The 17,217-nt window shown below is 35.9% G+C and overlaps 1 protein-coding gene across 2 annotated transcripts in view; it reads right to left on the reverse strand.

Annotated features, from left to right (window-relative positions):
• MYOM2 (myomesin 2) overlaps window positions 1-17,217 on the reverse strand; it is an 82,207-nt gene that overhangs the window by 1,451 nt on the left and 63,539 nt on the right. For both annotated transcript variants that reach the window (XM_066994811.1, XM_048051734.2), the window contains exons 29-37: window positions 16,024-16,091; window positions 11,437-11,550; window positions 9,986-10,073; window positions 8,433-8,471; window positions 7,651-7,756; window positions 4,965-5,128; window positions 4,596-4,632; window positions 4,451-4,473; window positions 3,548-3,603 (exon numbers count right to left, since the gene is read on the reverse strand). In XM_066994811.1, the coding sequence (XP_066850912.1) occupies window positions 3,548-3,603; window positions 4,451-4,473; window positions 4,596-4,632; window positions 4,965-5,128; window positions 7,651-7,756; window positions 8,433-8,471; window positions 9,986-10,073; window positions 11,437-11,550; window positions 16,024-16,091 (695 nt within the window). The remainder of the gene's footprint in view (window positions 1-3,547; window positions 3,604-4,450; window positions 4,474-4,595; window positions 4,633-4,964; window positions 5,129-7,650; window positions 7,757-8,432; window positions 8,472-9,985; window positions 10,074-11,436; window positions 11,551-16,023; window positions 16,092-17,217) is intronic.

The raw sequence follows: 17,217 nt of genomic DNA on the forward strand, positions 1-17,217 counted from the left end.
TGTACGCACCAAGGAGAACTGAGCAAATCTTTTCTGACCTAGGCCTCCTGAGGTTATTGCTTGAGATGATAAAAAACATCACTTAAAAAATAGTACATAACATGAATCACTGGTCGTTGATTCCAAATGCTGCTGACTCATAAAATGGAAATATTTTATGAAGACTAAATAATTCATAAAGGTTGTAAAAGTGTTGCATGCATGTACAGTGTATTAATAGAAGAGCTGAAAAGACCTAGTAGGCCATCCTGGAAGTTCATGTATTTTCCAAGGACTGAAAAAAGACTGAAGAAGCCCACAAAATTCTGATGGTCGTTCTTCCAAATTTATATGGAGTTACCGCTAAACCTATTTTTATCACTGTATGTATATGTAGGTAAATTTTATGTATTTAGGTAAAATGATGATAGAATAGGTTTAAGAATCATTTGAGAAGGTGCATTGATAACTACCTACTTTGTTCACTTTTGCTTGAATATCATTCTGCCCAGAATTCTAGCCTATATCATTTAAATCAGCATAATTTCCCATATGTGTTAAAAAATAAATACCAAAAAATGTGTCAGAATGCTTCTTTATATTCCCTCCCTTCAACATTACCCTTCAGGTTCCACAGAATTCTAATCTAGAGGGAGGAGAGAAAGCCCATCTGTGCACACATGTGCACGTTTCTGTGCATTATTTTTCTTGAATTCTGAAAAGATACGATACATAACTCGGGGGGGGGGGGGGGGGGAGAAAAAAAAAGAAGAGGAAAAAAAAAAACAGGCAGAAATTTTAAGTAATCAAAAGTACCGTACATTCCCAAGTAGAAGCAGTTCTACATACTACATGCCTCCAAAATCAGAGAGGACCATTGAAGGAAGATTTACATGCTCTGGGTGCAACCTGGTGACAACCTAAGTGTGCGAGTACCCTTAAAGGAATGCCTTCATGTAGGATCTACAGTTAACTAATGGCTATGGGAACTGGCTTTACTATAAAATATTTAAAGGAGTAATGATGCAAAGATGAAAATAAAATGTTGGGAAATCAACTAAATCTGATGGCAAACAGCAAGTTTAAATCTTACTGTCCTTTCTGTAACTCAGGCAGCATTTCATAACTATTGCCTTCAAAAGTGATCTCATTTAAGAGCAATTAATAATTAATTCATTAATCAAGTCTTAATATGTTAATATTAAAAGCTTGCCAGAGAGCAGATATTTTCCACAGTCATTTTAAATCATTTGGGCCTGCTCTAATTTACTAAATTATAGATGTGACCTAAAATCATTTATACCCTCTTAAGAAGCACTAGTAAAGCTTTGTCTTGTGTTCATACATTTGCACAGATAGACCATTCCATTGTATGGGGAAAATTCTCTATTCTGTATGTGTGTGTGTGTGTGTGTACATGCGCGCATGTGTGTAGCTACTTCTCTCTTGTACTTACATGAATCTTGCATGGTAGCTGTTCATATTTAATGTAGAGATGATTTTAAAATTTCACTTCCTTCAGGTCCATTTTGTTTTGCTTGATTTCAGGAATCAGAGGTTTTCCCTTCACACATTCAGTTATTTAATCCCCACATGGTTAGGCCTTCTTTGAACCCTTCTACTTCTGGAAACTTGCTATGTGGCATTTCCCTGATTTGAGGTCGAGCTTTTTAGGGCATGATTTTGTATGAGGAAACTGCAGCTAGTATGTACATGCAGTTGGGGTGGGATGATGTTGCCAGGCTCTTTCCTAGCAGATTGTTTTAAGATGTTGGTCATCAAGTGGTTTATACCTAACCTCCTAACAGATTATCTCTCTTACTGTGAGGTGCTTTTGTCTACTACAGTAAGAAGGCACCTCATGTGAATACTCAATAGAGACAAAGGAAGGAATAGGCCAAGAAGGAAATCATGTCAGTTTTGTCCAAAGTTGGGCAGCTTTCAGTATCCAGTGCAAGGCTCACTTGATCCTCCAACCACTTTCTCTGGCAATAAGGACAATTTCCACATAGAACAACACAGCTGTAGTCTCTGAAGATGCACATCACACAAGAGACGTAAACACCCTGATCAATATGTTCTCAATAGCCAGCAGATGGTATGAGTCACATTGGCTCACAAGCTAATCTGCTACAGTCAGAATAAAAGTCCATCTAGCTCTTTTAGAAGTCAAAAGAAACTACTTGAGAAAGCATACAAAAATGAGAATGAATACTGCTCCCTTCCTACTTTCCACAATTTGGTGGGTTATAAACTAGTTATAAGCATGAGCTGTATTGAGACAAATGTGTTTAATAGCCTCTGCTAGACTCTTCATGACATTGCCTGTTTTCTTTCTTTGGACCCAAATCTATTTTGGCCTAAGGTACTAAGGAACAAATTAACTATGAAACACTTGAAAAACTACTTCCTTTCAATTGTAGTGACCATTAAATTAGGCACACCCTAGTTCTTGTGCTGTGAGAAGTGCTGGATAGTCATTACCTCCTCTGCACCATGCACAATGATGCAGATTTTTGTCCTTTCCCCCCATTCTCTTTCAGAGATTTTTCTGTCTAGGCTGAGGAGACCTAGTTTCTCCCCATAGGGAAGGACAGAGCACACAGTAGAAACAGGCTCGTTTCAGGAGAAAGCAGTGTGGAAAGGATGAAATGGATTTTTCTGGACTGAAGACTTGGGTGTCTGAAGCCTAGAATTCACCCCCAAGGATGGAGAGACTAAACCCCAGAGCTTTCTTGTACTTGTAAGTACTGATAGCAGCTCAGACTAATAGTCTTTTCTCATCTTGCTGTCTAGAGAATTTGGGCTCAGGTTGCATGAGATCCCACTCCACCATGACAAAAACCCCAGTGAGGGACACCTCCAGATGTGAAATTTCATCTCCACCAGACAAGCTGACCTAGGAGGGGACTTTGGGAATATTTACCCATTTTGACTTTGTATCTGGGTGTTTAGTTACTGATGTCAAAAAAACACGTGTTCACTGGCCTTCAATCTCATGTAATTATACATTGAAGTGGGGCTATCTGCCAAAACTTATGTAGAGGAAAGAGTTTAATCCATTGGACCAGGTAGGTTCTTTACCCTGCTTTGCTCTTACCACACATAAGGCTCTATGACTGGCCTGCTGGAGAATGGGACCTAGGTTTTCTTTGTTTTACACTGGGTCTCAGAGAGTGGCTGTCTCCTCCTCTGTCAGTTTCTACTACAGGGAAGGAGTGGGCCCTTGAACTGTTCTGATCAGCACACAGAGCTGAAATCCAGCCCAGACTGGAGTATGCAGTTAACTCAGAGTCTCTACATAATCATCACAAAAGACTAGCACCAGGAGGCTGACCTTGCCTACCTGAGAACTGAACTAGACTCTGCCTCCCCTGACTATGTAGACAGCTTATGGTACACATTCTCACTTATGACTTGCATGTGCCTCAATTAAATAACCACCATTAGGTGGTTTAAATTCTCCTCCTTTTTCTCTCAGCTTCTGCAAAATCATCTGTGTTCCTCCCCTTTCCACCATTAAAGCAAATATCTCACCAGTCAACAAATTGACAAAAACAGTCCTTACCTTCCCGTCCATTATAGTAACAACATCAGGCAAGCCACCAATGACTTTACCACGATCTAGGAGTTAAAGAAAAAATATGTGGATTATGTGACGTTTAGAACTCAAAATTACTTATTTCTTCATGATTTTATAACTTAGTGACATATCAATCACAGCTGTAGTTGGGCTTATCTTAAAAACAAACATCTGTAACGCTTGGTTAATGAAATGTAAAATAATACAATTTTTGCAATATTTTGTGTTATTTCCTATTTATGTATTTTATAATCTTCTCAGATTTTTAGCAGAGGTTGTGCTATGGAGTTCTAAACTGATACACTTAACATCCCTGAAGCTGCTTCCAAGTTTGACAGCTGGAGCTTTGAGCACCAAAGCAAAGAAGATGCTTTTAGCAACTTGGTGGTATGTAAGATTAGAGAAAAATCTATTTTGCCACTTTGTTTGTGGGTAGAAACATCTTTTCATTATCAGGGAACTTAATATCAATGTACCAGAATTCATGCAGTCCCTAACAGTAACAAGCTTCCCCACTATCTCTCTCTTAGCATCCATTGTACTCCACAGACATTAGCATGTTATTTTTTGCTCAATGGGTAGATCCCAATACAATTATTTGGTTTCAGAGCCAACACCTCCTTGTGTGACACCCAGAAGCTCACACCTCACTAAAACTCTGAAGACAAAAACAGACAGAGGAGCATTGCAAAATGCGTAAAATGCACATCAAGTGCAAACCCACAAATGGTTACTATTATTGCACTATTCCTCAGTAACAGGAGATTTCTGCAACTTCAGAACTCTGAAAGCTATTCCAACATATAATGATAGATGCCTTAAAGAGAATACTAGACTAGATTGTAGAACATCTTTGATCATCTTTGATAAAATGTAAAATAAACTTACTCTTCTCAGCAAAAGCAGCTGCCCTAAAATTGTTGAGGAGAGGAAGAGACATACATAATGTTATTAATAGCATTATTAATAAATATTTTTTCTGTAAATTAAGATTGTTGCTATAGCATTAAAATGCAAAAATTGTAGCACTTACTTGAGTCTCTGGAATTCTGCATAGGCATCATCAAAAGCTGTAACAAAGCAGTTGACAGAATTATTGTACGTGAACATCACTTGCATATGGGGCTCAGTATAAGCATTTAAACACATACCCATACTAAAGCTGTTTTAAAAACATTGTTACACAGTACCAAAATGGAAAACCAAACCTCTGGAACCCAACAGTGCTAGTGGTAAAAACAGATAAGAGACTAAAAAGATCATACCAGTTATGCAACTAAATTGCATCTGGTTTTGACCAAAGGTTTTCCATTTTTACTACATTGCTCTGTTTACTCCTGATTAATTCTATCTAATCCATGAAGTGGATTTAATCCAAAAATTATGGGTCTTATAAATATACCTTGCCCGGACAGATCAAGTGTTCGTTTGAAGGATTCCTTGTCACCGAAGATTTCAAAGGTGTAGTTCCCTTTATCCTTTTCAGTGGGTTCAGTTATCTGCAGCCAGGCAAAATTCTCTCCACCTCCAATCTTCATCTTTTCACCAGAAGAAATCTTAGATTCCCTTGAATGAATAGAAATGGGTTTGAACATTATTTTCATGGATATTCTCTGTAGGAGACCATCTATAAAAAATTACAAAGGATAACACACTGTTTCTAAATTACAAATAAAATGCAACTAATGAGAGCAATTTCACAGGAGATTCTTTTCTTTCTAGCATGGGTATGAAATAGAACAGGAACAAAAGATCTTTGCCTTCCATTAACTTCAAAAACTAATTAAGAAATCCATGGAAGACTTGCATATAATTTATTATCCTCACATCAAGTCAAAATATACCTTTGTTTGTTCATTTGTTGTTAAGAACAAGACAAGAAGCAAATGTTCTAATTGCAGATAATTAATAAACATGTCTTAAAAAAAAAAAAAAACACAGTAGCATTCAATTGACTTATCATCACTTCCTAAATTAAGAATATAAGAAATGCTCTGTTGATTCAGATTAGTGGTTCTTCTGGTCCATAATCTGTTCTGAATAATGGAAAAATGGAAATAGAAGAAGCTATCTAGGGAGAGCATGCAAACCAAGCTATTTTCAATGGTTTGCAAAGAAGTTTCTTCTTTCCCTCATAAACTAAAGAAATTTTTCTCTACTATCTTCCTCCCAAGCATCTTTAGCTGGATATTTATTTTCATATATATATATATCTATATCTATATATGCTCATATATATATATGCTTGAGATTAAAGTAAGCATTTGCTTCTCTTTAATGAGTTAATTTATTTGCATAGACAGGGCTGATGTGGCTTCATAGCTTGTTTGACGAGGAAAAGGAATTTTTACTATTTCCCTTTCTGTAAGAGAACTACATTGAGTTCAATGTACCAGGGTAGATACTTGGATGGAAACTGCTATTTATTACAAAATACTACATTCCCCACCATGCCATGAGTGGATAATGCATACTGGCTTTATGACTTATGTTTCCTGCAAAGCAGTATAGTTAATTCAAAGTTAATTCAAAGCAGTATAATTCAAAGTTAGCTGGAAATTTGCATGCTATGTTTTGGGATATGCAGACAATAGTTAAAAAAATAAAAGGAATTATCTAGCCTTTCTTTTCTCCGGGAGTAATTCTTGACAATTCCATTTGAAAAAGCAAGAAGGTTTGGTGAGTCTGGAGGATGCTGGTTGGTTGGTTGGTTTCAGTCTTTGTTTTTGTTTTAGCTTTTAATAACAACTCTAGCTTCTAATCATAGTATTTAATGAAATAATTGAAATGTTATTTGTTCAAAATCTGTGTTTAATGATCTTCAGGATGATCAACATGTAAGGTTTACCATAAAATCTGGAATATTAGTATGTGGGGGGGGGAGGGAGACAGCAAATACAAATATCTGTGCTGATTGTTTCCCTATTTGCTATGGAACATTCTCTAGTTTTACATTGCTAGGAAGTGGATGGTGGAATGGAACATCCCCTTTAAAATTCAAGCAGATACAGTAGAAGGCAAAGGCAAAAAGATATTTTTCTTCACCTTTCCTTCATACAAATATCACATTTACTGAAAGAAGGAGCAGAACCTGCTGAATACAAAGCTTGAATTATGAGTACAGCTGAGTACCCTTGTGGAAGCCTGCTTGAGCTCCCTGAACCTGATGATCACTGACACTTTTCTTACATTCCTAATTGACTAAGACAATGTGCAGCCAAACCAGCCTCTTCCTGTCCTGGTCAGAACACTGTGTGTCATCTTTGGAGGTCATCAAGGAATGTGAAAGTTGAAAAAACTTGAAGAGTTTTAAAATCGTTCAAAGCCCTACCTGCAGTTTCACAAAATGAAGGCCTAACATAGCAAAGTATTTGAACATACATTTAACTGTAAATACACAGATATATAAAGAGTACCTCCAAAGGCTAACATTAATGTAACAGAAGAGATTGGAAAAGTATCTGGAATTTCCCAGCTCATTTCTAGTCATATTCTCAGCTCTGAGGGCTATTCTCAAAATATTCGGTACTTCTTGCCCCTCCTCCCTGTGTCATTGAATATATTTTCAAAGAAAATGAATAGAATTAAAATATTTGGGGTTATATAAGACTATATATTGAAAATTGTTGTGTTGTTTGTTATTTTTTTTGGGGGGGAGGTGTTGTTTCATTCAGGATTTGCTTTCTTGGTACAGGCTGGTGAGAGTAGATGTTTGGTGTTCACCTACTCCTGGAAGAGAAATTTCATCTATTTATAGAAAAGGGCAACCCTGAGCAGAAAACTATGCTCCAGTATTTTACTATCTTTGAACTAACTAGATATAGTGGAAGACAAACAGTCTGGTGTTGAATAAGAGGTTGAAATACTGCTGATTCTTCTTTTCTGGACATTACAGAACTGTCTATTAATATTTCATTTACCATATGTACTATGTGAAAAGGGAACATAAGATGCTGGAAAAAAATTCACTAAAGTGCTCCACTTCCTAAATGAATGCCACAGCATAGTATATAGTAAATCTTAAAGACTATAATTTTCTCAGATAAATTTGAATGTACACATGAACTTGAAAAAATATTCTCACCTACCTGTGAGACCAGCTGACTTTCATTTCTTCATTGTAGTACTTCAAGAAACACTGAAGCCTTATTCCTTCTTCAGTGCAGAGTATCTTCAGTGGAGAAGCTGTCTTACCTACATAAAATAGAATATATGCAAATCAAACAGGATAATGGAATAAACAGAAAACAGTCAAATGGACAGTTTGCAATACCAGGACAAAAGGAAATTCAAGATCTGATCCACTGTTCTTGAGTACCACAAAAAGACAGTGATTCATGCTTCTCAAAGATCTGCTGATTTACATCAGCTAAAATTTTAGCATGAGTTTATGGTTTTATTGTCATATACAAACATTATGACTGCTTTGTGAAGTAATAAGCTACTTACGTAATTGCCATGAAATAATAGTATTATGATTTTATTTGCATAAAAATTTTATTCCTGTACAACCTATGTTCTTTCACTGGAATGACTCCCAGTTTCTTACTGTCAATAGGATCAGAATCTAGTTCTCTCTGTATCATAAGGCTTGCTTACTAATGGGAAGTATGAAGAAAATGACTGCTATATCATCGTCACAGTATCTAAACCAAATAAGCCAGGTGGAACAATTCTTTGTTCCCTTTTAATAGTGTCAATTAGCAAGGTTGAATGCCTGTTCAGAACCTTAATAACGTGCCCATAAAGATATAAGCATCATGACTCCCATAGATTTCCCACTTACAATAAAAATTGTCTGCCTCAGGCTCAGATGACTTTAATATAAAAAAAAAAAAAGACATGAAAATCCAAGAGAGACTTTACTTACCACTGACTCTGCTCAATGCCAGAATTATATCATCATACACTGAGGAGAAAAAAAATAAAAATAAAAAGAAAGCATACAATCAAAATTCAATCAGAATATAGCTTTGTTATGTTTAGTTTAATTAAAATGATATGGGAAATCTTCACATCCTTAGGCAAAGAAAATGATTAAAATTGCAACAGGTATGCAGGACAAATTGGAGACTGCGTACATTATATGAATTCTGTGCTGTGTTAATGAATATCTCTGCTGTATGCAGAGTCAGATGTGCTGTCAAATTTTTTCTCTTTGTATCCTTCGTGCCAGAAACAATAGAAGGTCATTAAAACTTGATAGTTCACATACAAAGAAGAGTTAAGAGAAATAAAAATTACTGCATTTTTGGAGAAAACAGTTTTCACCTGCTCCCTGTAGGATGGCATTTGGCAAATGTAAACTTCTCGACAGCAGGAAGAAAACAGGTATCATATCAAGCTTTTGAAAGATGACAGAGCTGTTGGGTTTGTGGAAGGGGAGAACCTCAGACAAAAGGGCAGAAGACTAGGGCACTTTCTGTAGCACAAGTATCCTATTCAGTGTCACTGTGTAGGATGAAAAAGGGAGAGAATATCTGGTAACACATAAAACCTTGTGTAGATGCCTATCATCAGTGCATTTTCAATTAGATCCTCTTATCTTTGTTTGCATTTATTTTCATTTGAATTCCAATGAACGTTGAGCTCAAACTAACTTGCCTCATAGAATATGCAGTTTCAAGAGCCCAGTTCTTACTAAACATCTCTGTTTATCAGGGTCAAATCAACCATTTAGGGGATGCACTGACTGGTTTAATACTGTAGTTCCTGTGATTTTGCTGGTTAACATTTTCAAAGCCTCCTGGTTCCACAAGTTAGACATCATGTTTTCTCAAAACAGGCATTTCACTGTCTACATTTCCAGCACAGGCTAGTTTTTCTGTAACTGAAGTATACATTCCAGAAGTAGGAGGGGACCTCGATCAAAAGATGGAGAACTACAGTATTTTCTGTTCATTCCAGTGATCAGGATAATTGTTACTTGAAAATCCTACTCTGATGAGTTGCAAATTCAGTTGTGTATGATTTTTATTTCCCTACATTTACAACTGGGTCTGTTCTTTCACACTTTCAAAATTACAGCTTTACCATTTTATAATCAAAATAAGTCACCGAGACACCCACCTCAACATATTTGGCACTTTGAAGGTCCTGGTACTGTTAGTTTTTTTGTAGACACTAAAACTTACCAAATCTGACAGAGGGAAAGAGCTCTTTAAAAAAAAAAAAAAAAAAACCATAAAAGGGGAGTGTCTAATTAAAACTTACTTCTTGCCTGTGAAGGTATTTAAGAGTAACATTACAAAGCCCAATGTCACCCATACTAAACTGGTCATCTGCAGATCAGGCCCCTATAACATAAGAAAAGAACTGAAAAAGGACCCCAAATATGCGTGCTGACTTGCCATTTGCAAAGATAGATCTTGAACACCTCTTCAGAGAATGTACATTATTTCAGTGCAGTAAATGGAATGTTACCTTTTCCTGATAGTTCAAGAGTAGATACATCATGACCTCTATCATCTGATAGTGTTGCCTTATAAACACCTTCATCTTTGCGAGACAACTACAAGGAAAGCACAGGATGTTTACTGAACAACTTAATGAGAAGATATTTGCTTAACCACTGCACGCATTCACAAGTTAAACAATACACATTGTACTGTGTTCTGGATAAATAATCTTACTAAACTATAAGTGGCTTGTGCATGCTTTTTTATGCAGCTATAGTTAGTCCCTAAACCTAAAACATAATCTGATTTCAGTTCAATTGTCTTGAGAAGCTTTTTTTTTTTTCCTGTCTCTCTTTTCTCTTGTTCCATAGAGACAAATAGGATCGATTCTGGTCAATAGAAATTATAAGTAGGTTAGTAAGATATAATAGAGGGTAACTTCAACCCACACAAATTTTAGAAATGCATTTTTTCTTCAACTAAAACTATTACTTTTTGGAGTCACTGTGTAGAGCATGACAATTGATATATATCCTTTAACTGTCCAAGTATCAACTAAGTGGCTTTCATTCAAGTAGCAGCTGTAGTCAAATTATATGTATACTAAGTAAATAATGTATTGATTACCCTTGGAGGGCTTACTTTCTAAAATCTAACACAGTGATACTGCTTTAAAGGCAGTAGTTTCTGTTTGGATGATCTTATTTTATTTTATTTAAAAACACAAAGGGAAATATCTAAATACTTACATTCAGGTTAGAGGTTGTTTAATTTAATCTTAGATTTATACAAGCCCACAAACAACTAAATAATGGAAAAAGAGTCATATATTTAAATGATAAGTAATGACAGCAATTCAATTAAGCTGAAACTACCCTCCCACAGAAAAGTCTACTCAAAAAAATGAAGTGACTGGAAATTCAGTATCCTATTGCAAGTGAAACGAAGGGAGTAAATAATAAGAATATGAAGACAATGATTAAATAAAATAATTAAATGGAATGCACATTATTCTGAAAGCAGAAAGACTCGATCCAGGGGAGGTTTTGGCACTTGAGAAAGAAAGCAACTTTTTAAGGTAAAGCTTCATACACAAGTTAGGTTATTTTTTTTGCATAAATATAAATCTTAGGAAGCCATATACCTCAAACCTATTTATTCTGTTAAATAAAACTGAGACAACTGTCAAATATGAGGTGCTTGAATAAATTGAAAAACTAAGAAGCAATAAGAAAAAAAAAAAAGAGTTCAACAAAGGATGCTGAAGCAACTTAAGCATAACCTGGCTGAGCTGATAACAAAAATATATAATTTTTTTCTAGCAGTAACAACTCACTAGCTAATTGAAAGGCAGCGAATACACCTTTTCCTAAAAATGGTTCATAGAAATCATGATAGCTCTTTTAGTGCTCTGCCTGGCAAATCTATAACACATCAAGCAGAACTGTCGTTTCTAATCAGTAGGTGATACTGTACCCTGGGAATACGGAGGTGACATTCTCCCTTCTGCAGATCAGGCACCTCATCGACATCAATCCCAGAACCATCCTTATACCACTTGAAAACAGTCTCCTTCTTTGTGTTTGCAACCTGTACAATAAAAAAGGCACATAAGCATGGCTATATCTTGATGAAATACATTGTAGTGTATGTAGTTACACAGGTACTTTCAGCATAAGAAGGCTTTTTTTTTTTTTTTAATATAATGTACATCAAATAGCTAAGTAGAAAAAACCAATTCCTACTCAGCAAAATCTTAGTCCTACTTAGTCCTACTCTGTGCTGTATTTTCAGCACAGAACTGGTCAGAAGAAGGCAGCTCAGAGCTTAAGAGCACTATCAAATCCTTAAAGGCAATCCTGACAATCTCCTCCCTTAAAGGATTTTGCATCCTTGCTATACGGTTGTAGTTTGTCTAGAGATATCTATGAGAAGTATATTTGAAATTACAGATGCTGAACTCTCCTTTATTGTTTTATGTTTGCCATGGGTTGCCACAGACCTGCAACACATTCTAGGCCCTATCTTGGAGAACATTCAGCCAATTTGCATTCATCCTGGCCATCTAAGCAATGCCTTTCAGGGCCAAACCACAAAAAGCAACTGAAATTACTATTCTGAAAGCATTTTACTTTCCTTCAAAAAGACTTCAAAATTGTGAGCTGCACTACAAATTCTTTTTTTACACTACATTGTATCCTATGGGAAATACGAAAACTTGAGGGATTCTACAAATGAAGTCTCTTTCAATACAAAGGAGCTTAACAAAATGTTGCAGATACAGAGAAGGCTCTTGAAAGACCAAATTTTGCTGTAATAGTAGCAGCTGCTCTAAGCAATGCATAAATAAACTACAGCTATACCTAAAGTACTGCTATAATTTTGAAGTATAAATTGTCTAATAGTGACGCTTAAAATATTGCTGGATGAATGGTCTCAAAGTGTGAATTCAAAGAAGTTAAAAGCCCAGATCTCCTTAGAAACTTTGGTAATATATTTTATTTTTCTTCATTTCAGAAGCAGTATGGTTTATTTGACATCACTATCCCCATATCCTTCCAGAAATCACAGAAATACAGTGGTATTTCTGTGCCTAGCCTGAATCCCCATCAACATGGCTTTGGTAGAAGGACAGGGCTGGCAAGATGTTTTATCCCCAGGCAGTCGCTTAAAAGAAAAAAGAAAAAAAAAACTCCTTAAAGAACTGAACAAATGGATACTGGGCAGCCCAGAAGTTAATTTAGTTCTGAGTTCTGAAATAGTTTTCAAGTGGCTTGCTAGGAGGAAAATATATGCACCAATTTCTAACCCTTTCACGTTAGAGTGTCTTATTCTGTAGATGAACAGCTCTATGAAAGCTCCCTGTAGAGATGACCAGACAAATAGGAGGAATTTCCCCACCACCACCACCTTTCTCCTGTGCTGATTCCTGGAAGCTCTCTAAATCCTGTTCACATTAATCACATATATTGCTGTTTAATAACTAGCATGGTTGCTATGTATCTCTGACAGAGTATTTGGGATCACAACCTGGCCTAAAGCAATGTCTTGCCTGAAAAAAAAATGAGCAGCATTTTACATTTACCAGTAACTACAAAGTGGCTGTTCCTGTAGTCATATGACATGAGTGGCAATTTTATTTGAACAAAGCCCGAAGGAACAAGCCTTTAATGCTTTTCAACAATTTTTCATCAAAGACTGTTAGCACTCAATCTGACAATAAATAGACTGAGATTCAGACACATGCAGTTTGCAGTGCCGAAGTTATTTCATGTTGACATTTACTATGAAAAGTTACCTTTTTTACTGTTTAACCACACACCAAAAATCTTGCTTTTAACAAATACAGTACAAATAAAGGTCAAGGCTATGCAAGAGTGAGTAGCTTCTGAACATTCTGAAATTTAGAACTACTTGAAGAAAATGATAGTAGATGCTGGCATGTAAAGAAAAATAAACATGCAATAAAAAGGAAACACCATCAAATTGTTATTGAGATGGACAAACATGTCCCCCTCGCATTCAGGGTCTAAAAAGTTCATCAGTACAGTTCATCAGCCTCAGCTATTACGGAATTAATGATTAAGTCAAACAAAAGTCAGTCAAGTCCAATCCCATAGAATGGAAGTGGTACCTGAGTACATATGCTACATTTTATGTTCTGTGACATAGCACAATCTATATTTGTCCATTATTATTGACAGCACAGGAAGGATATGGACCTATTAGAACAAGTCCAGAGGAGGGCCACGAAGATGGTCAAAGGGCTGTAGCACCTCTCCTGTGAGGCCGGACTGAGAGAGTTGGTGTTGTTCAGCCTGGAAAAGAGAAGGCTCTGCAAAGACCTTATAGTGGCCTTCCAGTACCTAAAGGGGGCCTAAAGAAAATCTGGGGAGGGACTCTTTGTAAGGGAGTGTAGCAATAGGACACAGAGTAATGTCTTTACACTAAAAGAGGGTAGATTTAGATTAGATAAAAGGAAAAGAAATTCTTTACCGTGAGGTTGGTGAGGCACTGGAACACATTGTCCAGAGAAACAGTGGTTGCCCCATCCCTGGAGGTGTTCAAGGCCAGGTTGGATGGGGCTTTGAGCAACCTCATCTGGTGGGAGGTGTCCCTGCCCATGGCAGGGGGTATGGAGGTAGATGACCTTTAAGGTCCCTTCCAGTGCGAACCATTGTATGTAGAACCATACCTTACATATTTTACATATTTTTTTATATGTAGAACCATATAATTACTGTTATATATCTGGATCGTACCATCAGTTATCTGTCTTACACAAGCTACCAGTTTTTAAAGTCTTCTATTTTATGCCATAGTCTTTGAGAAATTCCTGGTCAAAAGTCCTCTCTTGCATGTCACATCATGTCCTTCACATTATCCCAGGCTGTTTCAAGAGGTAAGAACACCCACAAAGATTATTTTTGCACAAAGGCACTACAAAGAGGTTAGAAGAGACCTGGATCTAGGCAAGCCCAGTCTTCTCTACAGGAAGCCAACTGAGCAGTGTGAATATGAGCCACTCTGAAGGAAATGGTATGGCCTAGGAAGGCAACAATTGCTCCTTGGATATTTTTATTACTGAAGATACCGCCCAGGTCAGCCACACCTCTGACTTGAATGTCAGGTACCTGAAATTAGTCAGACAAATCCAGGTTTTATTGTTCAACTTCTTCCTATGTATAAATAACAGTTAAATGGCCATAAACAACAATGGCCTGAACCTAACAGCCAGTCACACACTAACAGTAACAAACATTATAAGGTCAAAGGCATAGTTAAAAGGATGAATTTGCAGACTGCCCACGTCCTATATTGTATTTACATAAAATGTTCTGACCGAAAAAATAAAAAGTACACTGGTAAAAAGCATATAATCAGCCTTTCAAAATTTCTGTGGTATAAACAGGCTCTACTGTCAAAGACAAGAAGGATAATTTCAGATTAATTTGTAGAGAATTAACACTAGTATAACTGGTTCAGCATCACTTAATTAATGAAAGAATAAGCAGAGTTCATGCCTGAGGCAAATGCACTATGAGATTATAAAAAGCAGCAACTATGCAGTGCAGTACCAGCAAAAGTACTGTGTTAGCTAATGAGTCCTGAGCACTAAAATGGGGGCACGCAGAATGGCAGCTTCACCACCTAGGTCACTTCTGCTGGGAATAAACTGAGGTTAAAGGCCTCCTAATTAGTGAGCAGAGGGGAAAAAAAAAAAAAAAAAAGGAAGAAAAAAAAATTGCATGTATATTACTCATTATGAATGATTCAAGTTAATCTAATTAAAAGTCAAAAACTTATTCAAAAGAATGAAGAAAATGAATACAGTAAAGTCTGTACAATAGGAAAAGGCAATGAAGAAGAGTTCAATGCTTGTTGAATTCAATTAACTTTGTTATTGAGACCTCTAATTAGTCATTCTAGAAAAGAGCAACAAAAATGAAAATATATCAGTTCAGAATGGCATATAAAGACCTTAATAGCAGAAGTTACTCTGAATTCTATGCACATATGCATTAGTTATGATTCCAAAGTCATTAGCCAAATATAATAAAAATCCTGTTCGATAACTTCAATTCTAAAAACTTTTATTGCATCTTTGGTTACAGTTGATTAAATAATGGACAATTTGTTAGAGGTAGTTCCAAATCAGAAAACTGTAAGGAAAGAGTTTGAACTGTGGCTATTTTTTTAGGAAGGAAGAAGGACCACTTAGGGCTGATTATTTTATTTAAATAATTTTTGTGACTCGCGGTTATTATAAAAGATTAGATTATCTACATATTTCCAAAAATTGTTTGTTTGTTTGTTTAATTTTTAAGACTGCTCCCGTTCTACATTGAGGATTTGATCTTGTTTTTTTCTTTTTTTTTTTTTTTTAATGAAGACTATTGCTGAAGAACAACAAGTCAGGAAGTTTGATTTAAAATTTGTCCAAATAAAAATATTTCAGTAGGAATTTTTCCATTGTAAAAACATCAAAATCTTTCCACACATTTTCCTACCTCAGCTACTAAGCAACAAATTCTAAAAATTATTTTAAGTATATTTCCTCACCTTACAAGCAAGTAGAACTTCACATTCTTCTGTAACTTCCCAATACAAAAACTCTGAGAAGTGAGGACCTAAGAAACAAAATAGTCTTAAAGCATATTTTGTAAAATGAAGGAAAGGATAACAGAGAGTTCTAGTGAAAGAAACAAAAAGGCTGATAATTACATTCTCACATCCCTACACCAGAATGATCAGAGAGCACTCCTGAACTACCCATGAACAAGAAGGAAAATCCTGCTGTAAGTATTCATTGTATTAACACAGGTTTCTAAAGTATAGATTAGAAACCTGAGGCACGTATCTATCGGCTTATAGGGTAAATCATGTAGCATTCCAAAATGTAAAACAGTGAGAAAAACAAGTAAGTTTACTAAATACGTTTATACCCAATTTCTAAGCAAGCATAGGAAAGAAACAGAATAGTTACAAACAAGATGATGTGTTTAATGCAGGTGGAACTTGAGAATAAAAAACTGTATTCAAATGCTCACCAAATTACACTTTCAAAGCAAAAAACCCATGCCAGACAGCTTTTGTCCAAATTAATTGAAGTTAAAAAATATATATTAATCATTACAAGCAGAACAGAAATATCCCTGTTCCCTATTTAGGTTCCAAAGTCAATTATGTATGTCCTTCAGTAAATTTACCTATATACATACTCTTTGAAGTTATTGTGGTTACTCATATCAGTAAATTTTTGAGTATGTTTTAATGTCTGGAGGATCAGGGCCTATAATTGCAATACCCACACATGGGAGGTAGCAAAGTCCTAGACTTTCACTTAAATCATTGATTGTGAGTATATATACAGTATAATTTCTTCCCTAAATCTACTTTTGTCTTAGACTATAAAACAAATGTATGTACATTTGGTACCTGAAATTTTGCCTGGACAGAAACCACAGGTTCAGGATTTTAGTCTTCCTTTACTGATGTTTTGCTGTCAGCTCTTCTGTCAATTATAATGAATGGACAACTTGTGTGCTTAAAACTAAACGTGCTGAAGTGTTTTGCTGGATTGGAGCCTACAGTAAGCATACTTCTCATGAATATTCAGCAAAAATAACCTCTTGTAGGGATTCCCACTTTATTTCTCTACTTAATGAAAATTCTGTCAAAAGTTGCAATATTATATAACAATGTTAGAAAATAAGATCCACATCCAGCAAGGGTTCAATATCCCTTCCAACTGTA

This window comes from Anser cygnoides, chromosome 3 (assembly GCF_040182565.1).
Source record: "Anser cygnoides isolate HZ-2024a breed goose chromosome 3, Taihu_goose_T2T_genome, whole genome shotgun sequence".
Lineage (NCBI taxonomy): Eukaryota > Metazoa > Chordata > Aves > Anseriformes > Anatidae > Anser > Anser cygnoides.